This window comes from Tachysurus vachellii, chromosome 9 (assembly GCF_030014155.1).
Source record: "Tachysurus vachellii isolate PV-2020 chromosome 9, HZAU_Pvac_v1, whole genome shotgun sequence".
NCBI classification, from domain to species: domain Eukaryota; kingdom Metazoa; phylum Chordata; class Actinopteri; order Siluriformes; family Bagridae; genus Tachysurus; species Tachysurus vachellii.
Genome location: NC_083468.1, coordinates 9,930,821 through 9,950,478, shown reverse-complemented (window position 1 = coordinate 9,950,478; position 19,658 = coordinate 9,930,821). Strand labels below are relative to the sequence as shown.

At 36.2% G+C, this 19,658-nt stretch overlaps 1 protein-coding gene across 1 annotated transcript in view; it reads left to right on the top strand.

The window, feature by feature from the left end:
• LOC132851036 (SH3 and multiple ankyrin repeat domains protein 2-like) overlaps positions 1 to 19,658 on the top strand; it is a 112,786-nt gene that overhangs the window by 81,161 nt on the left and 11,967 nt on the right. Inside the window, exons 17-19 of the mRNA XM_060877606.1 lie at positions 13,696 to 13,831; positions 14,924 to 14,956; positions 15,111 to 15,191. Coding sequence (XP_060733589.1) covers positions 13,696 to 13,831; positions 14,924 to 14,956; positions 15,111 to 15,191 — 250 coding nt within the window. The remainder of the gene's footprint in view (positions 1 to 13,695; positions 13,832 to 14,923; positions 14,957 to 15,110; positions 15,192 to 19,658) is intronic.

Sequence of the window (19,658 nt, the reverse complement as noted above, 5' to 3'; positions counted from 1 at the left end):
GTCAGTTTACAGTGCAGGAAGCAGGAAATAGGTAGTTACTGTAGCAGTGCTTAGTATTCATTGATGACCCACATGCCTTAATCTGTGCTGTATTTGTTTTGGACAAACCACTGTAATGAACCCCAGCTTTTCTGTTGAGAGAACATATGCATCATGAGTTTCCTTTTTTAAAGGAAAGGGGCAAAGCTGAGCAGCTGTGTTTGGGTTGGAGGCGGGACTAACTGACTAATCGGGTCATTTATACCCAAAGCCACTTATGACTCATTAACCGAGTTGGGAACACACAAGCCTTACAGAAATGCTCATTTACATATATACACATAAGGCTGCACGATACGGACAAAACTAGCATATCATGATAATGTTATTATATCTTATGGTTGTTATCTGCCAATATATTGAAAACAAACTGGTGAACCGGTCATATGTTAGTGCCACAGTTAAAAACTTTTCAGGATCCTCTGAACTTGATCAGCATACTGATAGAACTCACAACATGGTGGGTTAGCATGATTGGTTTGCCATAGTAGCACCAAAGAGGCACTAAACTACATTACCCATCATCCCCAGCATGTCACATATCTCAATCACTCTCACCTGTATCTCATGTCGCATTGATTGATTGATTGATTGATTGATTGATTGATTGATTTCACTATATAAGTTGCAGATTTTCAGTGTTTCTCGGTCAGAGTTTGTCTGTTGTAATGTGTTTGTGTTGTCAAGTGTTCCTCAGTGTCCTCAGAGTCTGGAGGTTTTACAGTTCCTATTTATTTTCATAGTTTTCACATCTTTTGCTTTCATTTCTTTAATGAATAAATAATCTGCACTTGCACCTTTGCTATACATTTTTCTCAGTATTGCAACGACATACTGTATATAAATAAACATAATAACTGGAGTCAAGCTGGGGAAATTAATGTGCTCAAGCAGATCAATAAAACACTAACCTACTGTATATATTGTGGCCTGGGAAACATTTTTACTATTATTTGAATTTTTGTAACAGACGTTTTACAACTTATAACTCTCATTACCCCAGAAATGAAGAAGGAGAAATTTATCAGTATAAAATGTTACATTTTTGAGGATGAATGTATGTGAAAGTCAGACCCTGGTGCTCTAGCATAAACTAGCACATTCCCATGAGCCATAGCATGAGAACCTCTGACAGGTGAAGTGAATAATATTGAATGTCTTGTTACAATGGCACGTGTCAAGTTGTGGCAGGACGACTTGGTCAGAGCATCTCCAGAACAGTAGGTCATACCGGTGTTCCCGGTATGCAGTGGTTAGAATCTACCAAAATGGTCCACGGAAGGAGAATGAAATGGTCCAGGGAAGCAACAGGGCCCCCATAATCCAAGCTGATCCGAGGTTATTGTTCATCCCGGCTATGATAGAAAGTCTGATGTGTCCCATTTTCTTGTTGTTTCTTTTTACGACATTTAGCAGAGGCCCATTTATTCAGAGCAACTTACATTTATCTCATTCATACAACTGAGCAATGATGGCCTTGTTCGCGGGGTTCAGATTGGGGTTCCTGGGATTCATACAATCTTTATCAGTACTCCAATGCCTTAACTATCCTATCAGTATTCCACTGAGCTACATTCAACACCATGAGAATTGGCTTGGTGTGTAGGTTTTCAGTTCCGAACCTATACAAATGATTAGTCCTTTTTAACATTTATTTTTACAGCAAATTCAGTTGACTCCATTAAGAATCAAGGGATTTAATCTGATTAAGTGAACAATTGAATTATAATAAGATTATTAAGTGCTAGGTTGTTTGTGTATGTATGTATATATGTATGTATGTATGTGTGTGTGTGTGGCTTTTGTCTTTTATTGTCATTACAGTAGTTGAACTAAAAATAATAACAAAAAAAAAATTTAAACATACCATTTGCCTAGTGTAAAGTCTACAAACTTGAAGTACACATCTTAATTTTGTCAATACTTTATAAACAGAAACACTTTTACTGAACATGTTCTGGCTAGGTTTGTAGCACACATAGTGCAGTGACCTTCTATTATCCCGTCTCACATGATTAATGAAGGAGTGAATAAATAAATTATTACATGGAGAGAAACAGAGGCGAGAGGATATAGTGACCTTCTCCTGTCTTCTGTACTGTACAGATGAAATTAGTTCAAATCTATTCGTTATAATTGGATAATAGTAGCGTCATGACAGTTGTGCACTTTGTGCACCATTATTTGAGAAAAAATTAGAAGGGTTTTAAATTTGAAGTTCTATTAATGTCTAACTATTATTATTATTATTATTATTATTATTATTATTATTATTTGTTATTGTTGTAGTGATGTTCACCTAAAATACAGACTAGCAATCTATGAGTGTACCCACTATTCACTATTCATAACTGCTATGATATCTGCTAGTAGTTCTTATTCACAAACACTCAAACAATTGGACAGTTGAGTAGCGAGACATAAGACACCCACACGGGTGATCAGTAAAGTCTGAGGATGTGTTTGAAATATTCAAATACTGCGCCAGTATAAACTGTATATACACTGTTAATATTCTTAGTAGTACTAGACATGTATATTGTACAGTATGTGATGATTAACATTTAATGTTACTGTAAAACATGACATGGCTCCATTAAGTTATGTGAACTTGTATCCTCTCTCTATGATCTACTGCCAAGACAACTTTTGGATATAACTCAAGTTTTCAAAAAATTTAACGTAATGAAATCCAGAGTTTTGCCTACTTGTGAGTTGCAACAAAGCTTATTTTCAAGTTGAGTTTACTTTATGCTTTAAGTCTAAGACAGTTTTCTCAGAAACACCTTGATTCATTTATGTAAGGTGAATTTTCAGTTAAATGATATTAAATGTATGTAGTTTTCTAGCTAACATAATCATTTAAGAACTACAAGACCGATAACAAGTTGGCTGGAGTTTCTTCACCATTTTTTCAAGATGAGAACCTTCATAAAATATGGCAAACGCAATGGATGTCATTTCCAGTAATGGAACGGTGGGGTTTGTGGAGCCTTGTAAGATATTTTAGGGTGCAACTTTTCCAGTGCACTGAAAGGATTTTGTGTTTTAAAATGGCCGACTCGATGATTAGTGCTTATCAAATGGTTTACCAATGTTTACTATAACAACTGAGCTCATAACTACATAACGTTTTTTTGTTTGTGTTTTTTTTTTTAAGATTATTTAAAGATTATTATGCTCCCTGTAAACAAAGATCATGTAACCAGGTAAATAAAGTTCTTGATCACATTAATGCAAGCTAATCATGTAACAGAATGACTTTTAAGATTAACCATGGTGATTAGTTAGCTAGTTTGCTAGTACAGAGTGTAATCTGACATTGCAAACCGAGATGTAATGCTAGAGGTAGCTAAGTAAAAAAACAAAAACAAAACAATATTTTATTCCATGTGTGTTTGGGGGTGTGTGTGCAATGTGAAGAACCCTGGCACACTGTCCAGGGTCTCCCCTGCCTCTTTCCCCTGAGTCTTCTGGGATAGGCTCCAGGTTCCCTTGCATAGGATAAGTGGGTCAGAACATGGATGGATAGAATACTACCTCCTTGGATAACGTTTTTTTCTTACGTGGTTTTGGGGAATCTTGGAAACTGTGAAACTATATATGCCACATCTGTGTATATATTTTTTATGACAAATGAGTCATGAGAACTGCCTTCCTTCCCACCACATTTGCTTAGGTTCCCACTGAGACAGATACCTGTTGGTCTTTAAAGTTTCATCGGGGAATCTTGAAGGAATAATATATATATATATATATATATATATATATATATATATATATATATATATATATATATATATACATATATAGTGCACATAAGGAACAGAGGCCACAGGGTGCTCTGAAACTGTCATGAGTTATATACTGTGAAGCCAGCTTGGGGAGTTTCGGAGAGAAAACAAGGCATGTGTGTCATGTTAGAGATGACAGAAGAGCTAAGAGAACATAACATGACCTGTGGTAACTTCTTTTTTGTCCCATGAGCAGTCTCAGGTGTTCCTGAAGAAGAAAATCTCAATGGTGGGCACTGTGAGCCCGGTGAGTATGAAGCAGTCGTCCCAAGTGGTGTAAAATCTTAAAATTACTCTCTCCCTGCACTCTAAAGCATTAGTTAAGGATAATTCACCCATTTATTGATGGCATTATACAGAGATCTCTGGTTCAAAAAAAAATTGACGATTATGGCTGGATTCCTGGAACTGGTCAAAATTGACCTGGAGCATACTGTAAAGGTATAGAATATGAAGAATATGGAAATATTCCTTCATTTATTGAAGGAACAAAGTTATCCAACACTACAATAAGAAAAGTAAGTGTATGACAATCTTTGATACTTAACATGAGTGTGAATAATTTTGAATTAAAATCCAGAAAAAGATCCTTGTGTAGACTGATAGGCAGTCGTAAAGATCCTTGTGTAGACTGATAGGCAGTTGTAAAGATCCTTGTGTAGACTGATAGGCAGTCGGGGTGTTAGAGGAGAAAATGTATTCTGACCTATCGGATAAACTGCAGGTGGTCCAACCTAATCTCTGGCTGTGTATTTAGAAATGTTGGCTTGTGTGGTAATATTCATGCTGTTCACATACTGTGTACTGCATACTGTTGATGGACAGGGCATAATGAGTGCACATATGTATACACACACACACACACACACACACACACACACACACAAACAGACTATGCATTAGATTTTTATTTTTCACCATGGCATGTGGTGCTTCTGTGACATCAGCCTCCTGGTCTGTTGCCTTGGTTACACAAGACTGTGATTCCTCTGCTTGGATTGCTCTTACACACACACGCACACACACACACACACACACACACACACACACACACACACACACACACACACACCCACACACACACATTCTTCATCCTGTGAAATGTTCTGCCTGCTAACCCAGTTTTGCTTGGCACAGCTGAAGGGCAGCAAAGCGCATCGTTTAAGTGTGTATCACTGTACACACCTGTGTGTGAGTGTGTGTATACCCCTTATAGCACAGTGCATTCTGGGGCATTCTCCTCTCTGCACATAAAATAGCCAAGTAATATTAGCATTCTTTACTCACCCAGCATCAATACTCTTATTATTTCAAGAGAACAATGTATTTGTAGTAGTAAACAGTTTTAAAATATGCTAGTTTTAATATATTGAACTCTATTAACACCAAACCTGGTTGTTGTATATTTTCTTGTCTTTTTGCTTTGAAGTATATATAGATTCATCAAAATATGTTTAAACATGTGACTTTAAACCATAAGTTCACATGTTAGCATATCTTTCACCACTATTTTTAGCTTTCACCTGCTAGGCTAGCTTTCACCAATATATAGATTTCACCTAGTTTAGCTTTCACATCTAAGCTAGCTTTCACAAATGGGTTTCCTGCTAGCTTATGTTTCATTCACTATGTTAGCTTTCACCTACCAGGCTAGCTTACACCTCCTTTCACAATGTCATCCAGTACAGCATACACTTTCAGCTGAATATGTCTAATTTGAATGATTTCATTTATTGAAAGAAATATGTAAGAAGCACCACATTAAGATTCTCATAGAGTGTTGACCCATGTTTGGATACAATAACCAGGTTGTAAAAGTATGCACACCCCTTACCTTATACTTTGTTAAAGCACTTTTTGCTCGTAATACAGAACTCAGTATATTTTAAGTAAGAGTCTAGCAACTTAACAGATCTTTTGGCAATTTTATTCCACTGTTTCTTTCAAAAATGCCAAGGTCTTTAAAGTGGAGATGTTCAGTGTCTCACTTAGATGATGAAGATATTCAATGTCTCATTCAGTGATACACAGCCGTCTTCAAGTCATTCTAGAGGATTGTGATTTAGACCTAGACTTGTAACTCTCTGGTCCATCCCTTGTCTCATGTAGCAAGACCTTCTGACTAACAATCAAAGGTCTGGACTCCACAGCAGCTTTTATTGTCCAAGGACCATTCAAGGGGCATCTGATCTGTCTAAATTGCAAAGCAGCCAGTCACAGTTTGTTTTGTTTAGCATCAGGTTTAGGGGGAAGTAGAAATCCTCTTATACACTTATTGTCACAGTTGTTACAGGGCTTCCTTGTTCTATGAGTGAAACATGCATACTACATCTACATGAATCATGATGGCTTTGTTTCCAGGTGGACCAATAAAAAGCAAGACACACACCTCCTGTAGAATACAACCAATCAAATGATGATTGGAAGTGTTTCCAATTTTGTGTGCCATATGCATGTACGTCTGAGGCTGAGACTATCCCATCACAAAACACTGATCATCTTCTGAAGCTGTTCCTTTGTTGAGTTGAATATGTGCTTTGGGTTGTTATCATGATGGAAGGTGACATTTTTTCCTCATCTTCATCTGTCTTCATCTTCAGCAAAGGCTTGTTGTGTGCCAAACTAGAGTAGTATATGGAGCTATCTATGATTCATCTATCTTGACTAGAGCAGTCTCAGGTGTAAAGACTTAAGATTTTTCTTATAAATACGGACTTATAAATACGTCTTTAGCAATCATTGTCACAAGAGAATGACAGGTGTTTGCCAAATATTTATGTAGCACGTTTAATGTTGCTGCAGGTCTTCTGGAAGTCTTGCTGATATGTTTTCATGTTGTCCTTCTTCTATATTGAACTGAAATCCTGTTCATGGTGATGTCACTGTGCTTCTCCATTGTCTCTGCTTGTTACATGGTACATCTTATGTTGTAGAAATGTGTTATAACCCTCCCCTCAGTACCTTTCAACAGTGAGATCCCATAGATCCCATAGTCAAGAAAAAGAAAATGTCAAGAAAATACTATAGAAACAGCGGATCATTATTTGGGATCTTTATTATAGGACAGGTGTATGATAATTACCTTTGAACTAAAGTATGAATGTAATTGGTTTGTTCTCAGTGCAGTCACATGTGCCATTATAATATGCTGTGCACACTTATGCTACAAATATAAGAATTTCTCCCCAAAAACACCTTCTGGTTTTTATTTCATTTGTTCATTGCAATATGAAATTAAAGATGGTGAAAGCTCTTCCACAGTGTATCCTGGTTTCATCACACAAACCTGCCATTTTTAGTAGGGATGTGTAGACTTTTTATATTCAGTGTACATTACATAATAAAATATTAAAAATAAATAATAAAGTTACTTACATAATAAAATATTCAAATAATACAGTAGTTCTGGTATAAATGCTACAGTTGTCTAAAATGTTGGGTATTTTTCCATTTGGGGTCATTTACCTAAAAAGGTTTACTGTGGAATATGTGAAAAACCAAATATGCCTTTTTTCTATAAGTAATGATCATAATATTATTACATTATATTGAATAAAAACCAATTCAGCCAATATACAAATTAGTTTACTACACAATTAATTCATTAAAAACTACCTTTTGAGCATGAGCCACTCTCCCTTTAAAAAGAAATCAGCACCAGTAATAAAAGTGTAAAAATACCTGTCTGACTTTTTTGTTAATCAGTAATAAGTATTACCACTGTCTACTTGCTGTAATGCTCTGTTCAAGAGCTTAAAATATCTGAATTTCTTGCTCCCTAAGATCTCTGATAGCATTATGACAACATTTTTATTATTGTCAGGCCATTAATCTGTGCTCTTTGTATGCGTGTGTGTGTGTCTGATAGCATGCTCAGGAATCTTAATTTTCTATCCATTGTGATCAGTGTAATTAAACACGTTCAGACCCAATAACTGCAGTCATTGAATACACACACATGCATACACACACTCACACACACATGCAGACGATTATCCTACAGCACCATGAAAATAATAGAATGAGGGAATTTGCTTGAGAGTGAGAGAGAGAGAAAGATGTGCCTATGCTGATGTGTGTATTGTTCTCAGAGTTTAAGAACAGGCATTAGATCTGCAGCTGTTTGTGTACGTGTGCTCGTGTGTCTATAACTGTGATGCGCTGTTAAAGCTAGCGGTGATGATTCATACCACTGCAGACGTCAGTGAAAGAGGGAAAGGCAACAATAAAGACAAGACACATTGACGTGAAACATGTCTCTGAAACTGTCTACTCATACTACACACCTACAAATAAATATGCCACATACTGTAGATATATTTTTTTTTAATGATCACATAGTACAACAACTCACAATGGCAATGGTTATGCCTGCTGGAACTATGAGTATGGAGGTCACACCTTCCGAAATGGGTCTGATGGACAGAAGCTTCTAAATTATAATAGTTAATTGTACGTTGAAATGTTGTGAAAATTTTTGTGAACCAACAGGGGTTTTATTTCTCTGAGTTCTCCATCTGTATGGGAGTACATGAGCATTAGTAGCCTTGATGTTCAGGTATTACAGAGTTCAAGTATTAAATCTTCAGTCATTTGAGTTTATACCACAGCATTACACATCTTAATAGACCATCTTAATAGAATAATATTGATTATCTCGCTGCAGTGACACCTGTCAAAGGTGGGCAGCAAATAAACAGTCAGTTCTAAAAGTTGATGTGTTGGGGATCTGAGTGACTATGAAAAGGGCTCTATTGTGATGGCTAGATGACTGGGTCAGAACGCCAAAACCACAAAAATTGCTCAGGAATTGTTTGGGGAACATGACAAAGAGTTCAAGGAGTTGATTTAGCCTCCAATTCATCAGCTCTCAATGCGTTCAAGCATCTGTGGGATGTGCTGGACAAATAAGTCCTACTGTATCTATGGAGATTCCACCTCGCTTCTTACAGGACTTAAAGGATCTGCTGCCAATGTCTTGGTGCCAAATACAGTACCACAGCATATGTTCAGAGGTCTTGTGGAGTCCATGCCACAAAGTATTTTTAATGTTATGGCTGATCTGTGTAGAAATAAGGTTTATTGATTATGGTATTTATATTCACAAGTATATTTCTAGCTAAAAGGATTCACTATGTCTTGTGGTAATATGTGTGGAAGTAGTATGCATCAGTTATGCACAGTGGATTCATAGTGCACTATGGGTAAAAACAGTGAACTCTCCGAAAAATGTGATTTGTCCACTGAGAATTTGCACGACACACAAGAATGGCCGCACCCCAAATAATGCTTTATATTGTAAATAGGAAGTGAATTCAGCAGAACACAGCGTACTGCTTTACTTAAAGCAAAGTAAATTACGTGAAGTATTAGACAGCTTTCTGTGTCAATTATTCATGTGGGTTTATGGTGCTTTAGATAGATTTTGCTGGAGAAAAAAAACAATACAATTCAGTACAATTTATTTATTACAATATTAGACTTATATTTAAATGTATTTGTATTTATCCCCAATGAGCAAGCCTGAGGTGTCTAAGGCGACTGTGGACAGAAAAAACTCACTTAGATGGAAGAGGAAGAAACCTAGAGAGGAAGCAGACCAGAAAAAGGAACCTCATCCTCATCTGGGTATATAAATATACATAAATTTATACCTAATTTATAATAATAAATATTTGTACATAAATATATGACAGTAGAGGGTGTGATTATAAATATACAGTCCAGCAATTGTGTATTGATGAGGAAGTTGTTGTCCTCAAAGATCACATGTAGTCCAACTGGAGCTGGTACGTCTCTAGATGCCTCAGGATCCTCACAGGGTTGCCCTCATCTCAGTGAAGGTCTGAAATCTTCACGACACAGAACACAACTGGAGCTGGTACAAGCTCTGGATGCCTCGGGATAATATACTGTGTATCCCTGGTACATGTTTAATTCCCTCTTTAAAATGGGAAGGGACCCCTTCAATGAAGTGAATCTTATCCAACACATCTGGCCCCAAGTGGTTTATTAATCGGCTGATATGTTTGATTAGGTGTGTGAGCAGTATATAAGCCACAAACTGCACAATGCATAAGTGGAACTGTTAAGCATTTGAAGGGACTGTCTTGAACTCTCAGGAAGGCACAAAGACTTGGCGGATGTGGCTTTGCCTGCCTTTCAATAGTCACAGGGAGGACCTTCCCTCCTTCAGGTGCCTCCTGGAGGCACTGTTGATATATGGGTATGCTGTTGCGCAAATATATAGCAGTTAAAAAAATGTGCTTAATAAGGTAGCATATTTTGTAGCACATTGTACGATTGGCTCATTCTAAGCTAAACAATTGAAACTGTTAGAAGCTTTAGTACTGTATTTAATTATTTCAAATTTATTATTCATATTGTAAACACATTATGAACACTGTTAATGTTGTCTGCCTTTTTTAAGGCAGTTAATTAACTTGCTAGTTTGCTGGTACCTGGCTTACGATAATGAGATACAGTACATTGAATTACTACTTTACTGAACTATGTTTCAATTAATAATTTTTCACCTTCGAGACATTATTAACACCAGCATTACACAGTTAATGGCATTTCCAGGCAGCTTGATTACAGACACAGCAACGTGACATCTGGTTCAAAATATGAATTTTTTTTGTGATACAGGGTTTGTTTGTGACTGAATCTGAGATTATCTGAGCCTCACTTGAATTTAAGCAATTAATGAATGATTACTTTTAAGCAATTAATGAATAATGAAATTAAAATGAGGCAAGTTAAGTGGACCATTTGTTTTAGGATTGCATTCGATTTAAATAACAAATGTATGGACAGATCATCGGGTGGTTTAAAGATCATTTATTCATACATTCATTCAGCTTGATTAACACTATCATTGTCATGATCACTGTGTATCCACCCTGAATTGGATAGGAAGAGGGAAACAATGACCCTGGAGCTGAGATGGAATAATTCTATATTCTGTGCCTTTTCCTTGTGATGTAAAAATAAAACCAAGATGCATCATGTCAGATTTGTTCTACTTTTAAAGTGATTTAGCAAGCAACAAAATTGAAATGAAAAACAAATTAAATAACAATAGGCATTAAACAAAGAAGAAATAAAAAAGAAAGTAGCAAAGACGTTTGTAATGTAGCATGGGTCTGTGCTCAGAAACAGCCAATCACATTTCAAACCTTTGTTCAAATGTAATTATTATAAACATTAATGTAAACAATGAATTTCAGAGTTTGAAGTTTAGCTGTTTCGGTAGGATTTTCTTGACGTGTTGACTTTATCTGACTGTTGAAGCTGTGATCTGCAAAAGGAGCGTACAAAACATGCAAAGAATAATTGAAAGATATTGATCAGGAAAGGGGTACAAAATATTAGATATAGCATGGAACACAGTGAAGGTCATCATGGCCAAAATGACAATCTACTGACTATTCACTTGCTGCCTAACACATCCTTGCCACTGTACTGTAGCAACATAATCAAGTTTATTCACTTTACCTGCCGTTGGATCTCTTACCTCTGATCAGCATAACACATAATATGGTACAGTTGCTCATGTGGTTGACGCTTTGAAAATAAAAACTTACAGCTGAGGCAGGATACAACCGAGGTGAAGGTTAAGAGTCTTGGTCAATGACACAATCATGGCAGTTTATCAGCATTTGGATTTAATCCCAGATCTGTAACAAATACCCTTTACCACAGAGCTACCACAGTTCCCTCAACAAGCTCAAAATGCCTGAACTACTTCTTTAACTGAATTAACTCAGACAAAATGATTGCATTGAATCAGCACATCATCAACCCCTACTTTATCTACATTTTTGTCACATGAGTGTTTGTGGTGTGGTGAGCTGACATTCTTTTTGCTTCATATGTCAGACAGCAGTCTTCTGGGAAAATGTTTACAGTATTAGCCAGGATGATAGAAGAAGAGATCTAAAGTGTGTTGTTTGTGTGTGTCCTGCAGTATCATGACTCATATCCTCTATTGCCTGTGATACAGCACTTAGAGAGAGAGAGACCCTTAAAGAATGCAAATTATGATCGAAATGCCAACAACGTCTTATTCTTTGTGTACATTTTTCTGTTTCTGTGAGGCATATATATTGGTGACCCCCAAAGGGAAAAGTATTCTATTCTATTCTATTCTATTTCTTGTATTCTATTCATCTTTAGATTATTCTTTATATTAACCTTTTGTTTATGTTCTGTAAAGCTGCTTTGAGACAATGTCAATTGTAAAAAGCGCTATACAAATAAATTAAAACCTGAAAAGCCGAAAGTAGAAGAAGAGGCCACAATTACAAAGAGTCTTTTCTAAGCACATTGAGTTCTTCTCACTTTTAGTTGTATAAACTGAGCTAAGACAAGACAAGACAAGACAAGATTTTTGTCATAAAACCTATTCACAAATCATTTAATAAGCAGTGAGGTAGGGCAGGGTTGATCCTCACTACCAATTATGGAGTGTGGCATGAATGAATAAGTGTTGATTGGATAATGTTGTCTATTAAAACTGTACGTTTGTTCAACTTGACTCATTCCTTTCATTCAGACAAAACTAACAAGCTGTGTGGACCCAAGACTTCTTGATTCCAGCCTCATGAAACCTTCAGCTCTGATATAAGACTATGAAAGAGAGATTTACATTAGTTTACATCATTAATTTCTTTTTTAAACATCCTTGAGTGGTGTAAATAATTTTTTTGCTCCTTTCATGTCTGGTGTTTTTAGTTCAAATGATTTAAGAACTACACAGATTTCGCCCTCTCAACTACACACCTGAGACACCTCATAGGCATTTACCCAAAAGGTGCAATAGGACATTTCATAAGGCAGCTGAACCAATCAGAAGTCTTCTTTACCAAGCAGAGAATAGATCCAAGATGGAAAACTCAAAAAGCAGCTTTACAGAAATCTATAAATTCTGGAAAGAAATACAAAATGAGCAAGCCAGAGTTGTCTGTCGTGAGGAAAAACTCCCTGAGATGATATGAGGAAGAAATGCTGAGAGGAACCAGACTCAAAAGGGAAAACATACTGTAAATGAGTTTGCCTCTACTGTATAACAATGAACAATGTGGTCAAAGTTTAAGATGTAGTCTGTAAATTGTAAGCTATAAATTTGTAACTGTTAATTGTCAAGGTGCTGGTCATTTTAAAGCAGTGCTTCTAAATAAATAAATAAATAATAAAATAAAAATTATAATCTAGCCCAATAAACTCAGTGAGGTTACAGGGGGCTGAGGTCAGGAAGGTGCAGGAGTTTAAGAAATTTGGGGTCAACTGTCCAGTGTGACAGGAAGTGTGGAAAAGAGGTGAAGAGGCGAGTACAGGCAGGTTGGTGTGGATGGAGAAAAGTGTCAGGAGTGTTGTGTGACAGAAGAGTGTCAGCAAGTTATGTTGTATGGGTTAGAGACTGTAGCAGTGAGGAGGTAGCAGTGATGAAATTATCTTTAGGAGTGACGAGGATGGACAGGATTAGGAACGAGCACACCAGAGGGACAGCTCAAGTTAGCCGTTTTGGGGACAAGGTCAGAGAGACTAGATTGAGATGGTTATATTGGTAGAAGGATGTTGGAGATGGAGCTACAAGGTAAATGGTCAAGAGGAAGGCCAAAGAGGAGATATATGGATGTGTTAAAGAGGACATGAATCGGTACGAGAGTAGAGGATGCCGAGGATCGAGTTAGGTGGAAACTGATGATTCACTGTGGTAACCCCTAATCTATCCCAATAAAATAAAAAGTAATCTGTATTTCTATATAGAAAATGTGCTAGCTGTAACTCTGTGTGTGTGTGTGTGTGTGTGTGTGTGTGTGTGTGTGTGTGTGTGTGTGTGTGTGTGTGTTTTCAGGTGAACCAGGAGAATGTAGTGAAGGTAGGTCACAGGCAGGTGGTCAACATGATACGACAGGGCGGAAACAGACTCGTCATTAAAGTGGTGACGGTCACAAGGAACCTGGACAACGATGAGAATGCAAGGAAGAAAGGTACATCTTCTGTTGGACAGTACACATCTACACACAAAGGACACTCATGCATACACAAACAGAAGTGTGTTTTTACCTATGAAATGAAAAACAGTTCTTTAAAGTTTAACAATTATTTAAAAATCAGTTCAGTCAGATTAATATCATTTGTGTTCACTTACACGGTAGAGACCACGTTGTTCTGAAACCAGAGTTTATTTAGAATTCTTAAATATTAAAAACAATATATCAAAATATTAACATTTAAATAGAATGTTTGTGTGTATGTATGGATATGTCTCCAGGTCCTTATTTCTAAGCAAATCTGTGATCTTGACTATGTTATCTGCGGTTTTATGCAAACTTGGTACATCCATACCAGCTCGACTACACACTGTCATTAAAAGAAAAATTTGGGACATACCAAATACTAAAACATTACTTGAATATGTTTACGTTTCTATTTTTCACCTAAGTTTTTGTAAGTGAAGTAATTTGTAATGGACATTGTTCTATTCAATTACAAAAGAAAGAATGCAAAATAGAAGCACTTTCTCTAGCAGTCTCAGACTTTTGGATGTCACAGTATATACAAAAGTGTAATAAATAACACAGATAATAACATAAAGAAGAAATTTTAACTTGTTAAAGAAGAACTAAATTGGGTCATTTTAACACAAACAGAACAGAGGGGCTAAGGACAGTATGCCAGTGTCCTGCTGAATGCCCGTTTGGCACCTGATGCTCTCAGACCTAAACTACAGTGCAGCCATATGCCACTTCAGACATAGACAAAGAGAGAGAGAGAGAGAGAGAGAGAGAGAGAGAGAGAGAGAGAGAGAGAGGGAGGGAGAGAGAGATACAGCCTGTGTCTCAAATGGTCAAATGGTACACTATGCACTGACTCTACACACTATAAGGAGTAGTAACATCCAGATAAAGAACACTGCTGTTATCTATTTGAGACACACCATGGGCCTGAATCCTTATTTCCGATAGCTCAGGTTGGTGTTAGCTACTTATTTTCTATACCAGCAGCTCTGACAATAGAGCCAGCTGCAAATTAATAATCTATATTAATGCGCTTTTTCTAATATGTTATGGTTTCTATAGTAACACCAAATCCAGGGCATGAGAGCAGATTGTGTGAGTTATGTATCATTTTATTGTACTAGACACAAACACATACATAAGAATATGCGACCCCATCTGCAATAAACAGTGCAAAAGAACACAATTACAGTTTTCATTTGCCTAACCCTCGTATAGATAAAACAGTGTGGATTCTTACTCTTTTTAGCCCCGCCTCCTCCAAAGCGAGCACCAACCACAGCACTGTCCATGCGCTCCAAATCTATGACATCTGAACTGGAGGACATGGGTAAGACACACAATACTAAAGTAGAGTGTGTACTGTATCTGTACGCATACACACAAATATTCATACACACACTGTCACACACAGAAAACATACATATAGATATACATAACCATACATACACATTTGCAGACACACATATATACATATTATATTTATCTGTAATTATATCTGTAAATGGGGGACATGGTGAATTAGTGGTTAGCAAATTTGCCTCAGATTTGCGGTTTCTTCTGCTTTCCTCCCCCAGTCCAAAAACATGTGACGTAGGCTAATTGGCATCTCTAAATTGTTTGTAGTATGTGTAGGGTGTGTGAATGTGTGTGCAATTGTGTCCTATGATGGGTTTGTATACTGTCCCCCCTATCCCATGCATCTTATTCTTGCCCGTCCCCTGGCATAGGCACAATGCAAAGGAGAAGTGGTAATGGATAGATGGATGGATAGATGGATGGGTTGATAGATGGATTGATGGATGCATGGATGGATGGATGGATGGATGGATGGATGGATGGATGGATGGGCGGATGGATGGGTGGATGGATGGACGGATGGATGCATAGATGAATGTTTATTTATATCAGTGCTATAAATGTTTGTATCTGTTGAGTTTACTAAAGTGTTCAGTACCAGAGGTTTATTTGTCAGTTTTTTATGTTTTATGTTACTATTATCATGCCACAGACACACTACAAACCAGTCACAACAATAAACAGCAATTTACAGGACAACACTAAATGGCTAAAAGTTTGCAGACATCTTACCATTGAACACATATGAAGGCTGTCACCAAACGCTTACTGCTATGTTGAAAGCACACAATTATTATGTGTTATCTTGTACAATGTGCATAACTGTATTTGTATTAGTTTAAGATGTTTTATGTCTTCAATTTGTATTTACACCTCTAATACACACAAATTTATAGTGTTGATTTTTTATAGTTATTTTTGTTCTTGTTTATTTGTGTGTGCTCCAATCCGGGTTACTATGAGCAGTGGATAAAGGTAAGCAGAAGTGTTTTGTCTGCATATTTCATTAAATACCACACTGATTATTTGGATTAAATGGCATTGCATGATCATCAAGTGTGTCCTTGCATAAATGTTGATAAGCCAAGATGTGTTTAATGAAGCAAAAGTCAGACCCCACACATGCTTTAAATACATTTGCAGAAAATGAGTTTATACATTATGAGTACGCTTTTTTTTTTTGGCAGAGATTTTCTTTTAATGGTGAGCTTTGGCATGCAAAGTTTGCCTATGCACTTTATCTTGTTGTTGTTGTTGTTGTTGTTGTTGTCTTGAAATTTACAGTGTGCTTTGCTTTGTGTTGTGAAAAATTGTAAAATAATAAACGGGTTCTTAGGGTTCTCTGAAATACTACAACTTTCCCGTCTGATTTTTCTACTAGTTTGAAACATAAGTAAATTCCCCCTGAATCTTGCATATCAGTACTTGTAATAAATGTGTAATAGATATTTAAAGATGTCTAATATCGATTTTGTAATTAATACAGAGTAGATTTTTCTCATCAATGTGTTGGACTATTTAGAAATGATGTTTTTATAGTACCCACAATTCCATTTGAATACTCACTGGCATTGGCACCGGTGGCTCTGCTTCATCTCTACTTAATGGAACGTGTAGTTTTTGAGACGGAATGTGATTGTGAATCCCTTCGCTGTCAGAGTTACACACAACTGATGATATCTCACTGGAGAAACAAAAACATAGCATCAACCAATAAATTAGCAGCAGAGTCAGCAAAGCACATCAATGTTGCATATACACATAAACATATATAAAGCTGTGTATTCATAAGCTGATGTTTCACAACATCCATTCTTAAACCCTGGGTTAACTTTCTTATTTGGACATTTGATGTATCAACAACCATGGTTGAATAACTACAGCAGCTTATTTCAAGCTTTCACATCTAAGAGAAAAATAGGCTAAACACTTAAGAATTGAGAGTAAAATAAAACAAAGAAATATTACAGGTCCACCTTTTTGTGCCTGAGCAGGCACTGTTATCTTAAATATTTCAGCAGTTTCTTAAATATTTGTTTTTTTCTGTTTGTGCTATCCAATTTGTCCTGACAGAAATAGTTTCTGACCATAGACTGTCAAAATCTCCTAAGCCTCCTCTTTGTTTCAATTGAATTTTATTATATATTTTTTCCCCTCAAACACTGCAACAGGATTTATGTGACTGGACAAAGCATGTGATATGAGGCACACGCTGTTTAATTTCTGATTGAGTTTCTATTGCTAAGCATCTAGCCGTAACTTTCGAACGTTTCATTATTTATTAGTACAGGTTTGGCACTGCAATGTGCGATTAACAGTGCAAAAGCCATACTAACACTGCTTCTAAGTAGGGTTTTCATTATCCCGGGTAAAAAAAGTGGTGATGACCTTGCTTCTGTATTACATGTGTGAAGCGCTCTTCTAACCAGGGTTGAAAGCAAAGTTTAGAACAAAGATACCCCAGGGGTATGCGCATTGTGAAAAGCCTTTCAACGTGTTTCAAGGTGAACTTTTCCATTAAGGGTTTATCCGTTATAGAGCCGCTCAAGTGAAGTTCCTCTGATGAGTGTTACTTGAGGGATTTGAGTTGACATCACTGTAGACTTCAGCATCATATCTTTTCCCGAAGCAGTGGGATTCATAGTTCAAAAGTCGAACATCGTTTTTGCTCAAATTGAGCTGTATCTGTACAAGACAGCAGATGAAACTTTATTTTTTATTTACTTTAATTGGTGAATAGCAAGCTAATTACTTATTAGCATGTTACATTTTGCTATTATTGTATGTAGTTGATTAAAATAAATCTACCAAGGATTTTCCTCCATTGTACTTGATGCTTCACGGTGTACACTCCTGTGTAATGTAGATGTTGCACATTCCCCAGTTGTGAGGGGAAAGTCAATGAAGGCATGCTAGCCACAATAGTGCTGCTTGTTTTATTCCTCCATAATAGTACTAATGTTTTTATCACTCAGGGGTATTTATAATAAGGAACACATTTTACAGTGAAGTGAATTAAGCAGTAAGAAATATACACTAAGCAGACTACCAGGCTATCAATTTAGGAATAGGCTAATGTCATTAGCTAAGCTTTAGCTAATGAATCATAGCCTTCACTATTTATGTGAAATATAGTCATATATCAAGCCTTTTGATTTTTAATTAACATTTAGCCTTGCTGCATACAAATAACCAAAAAAATAAGAATTTCACAACACCTCAGGCAAAAACCGCAACATTAGCTTCATAGCTACAAAAAGCCTGAATATGAATGATGTCTCACCAAATCACTACAGAGAATATTGTTGGCTATTATTAAGTATAAGTACTATAGGCTATAGTAATCTTGTCAGGTTTTGTGTTTGTGTGAGAGATTTCTCTCTTTCCTTTATTGATCTGTGCAGTATGATTTCCGCTCTTTCTCCAGCCACCTTGAGGAAAAAGAAAGGTGGTAAGTGTTAGCATTCAAGTGTGAGCATCATAGATTAGTTTTAGATTGTATAGATTGTAGTTTTAGAATGATATTCATCAAGACCATACTCAACTGTTTTTGCATGACTGTATTTCTGTGTTAAGTAACAAGTTTATTCTGTTAGACTTTAGAGTACATTGTAGAGTTTTTAGACATTCACTTTTTTTATATACATTGCCTGATATTAAACGCTTTAATAATACCGAACCTGTGTATTGATGTGCTAAAATATATATGTTAACATTTCTATACAATAGTTTCTTCATTTGCAAAAATCCATAGTAAAATGTTTCAAATGATTTAGTTAGTTATTCTGGTTAAGATCCCACCTGAAGATGAAGGTAAGATTAAAAAATATAGAAAGAATCATATTCTGGGGTTTTTAATATACTATATAATATATACTATTACCAGTATATAATAAATATTTAGTATATCACAAGTATATAATTATAATATTGTTATGCATAATAGATTCACGTCAAAGCTGTAAATAGCAGGAAACATTTTCGTAGCTCCACTTATGTATGGTGTTTTCCTGAATGACTGCAGCTCAGCATTGGTCTATGGAATAAAATCACAGCATACATTTAAACGTATATTTTTTATTTGTTATTTATTTTTGTTGAATATTTATTCAAGGACAATCAGAAGGGAAATCTACCTGAACACCTAAACCTGTTAACTCAGAACTTGTTTATTAGTCTTGGGAAATAGTTTTTGCTTAAAGGTCATTTTTATTTAGTTCTGCCTTTCATACTGTATATAGTGCAATAGAACAATTGTAGAACAATACACAGATCGTCCTGTTCAAATTTGATGCGGCATGTAAGGCACAGTAGGCTACATCCTGTAAAATGTATATTATCCTTACTAAGACTTTCTATTTTTTTTTTTATTTTACATTCAGTTGTCTTTTATTGCCATTTCTCTAGATACATTTGAAGTGGACCAAAATGATAAATG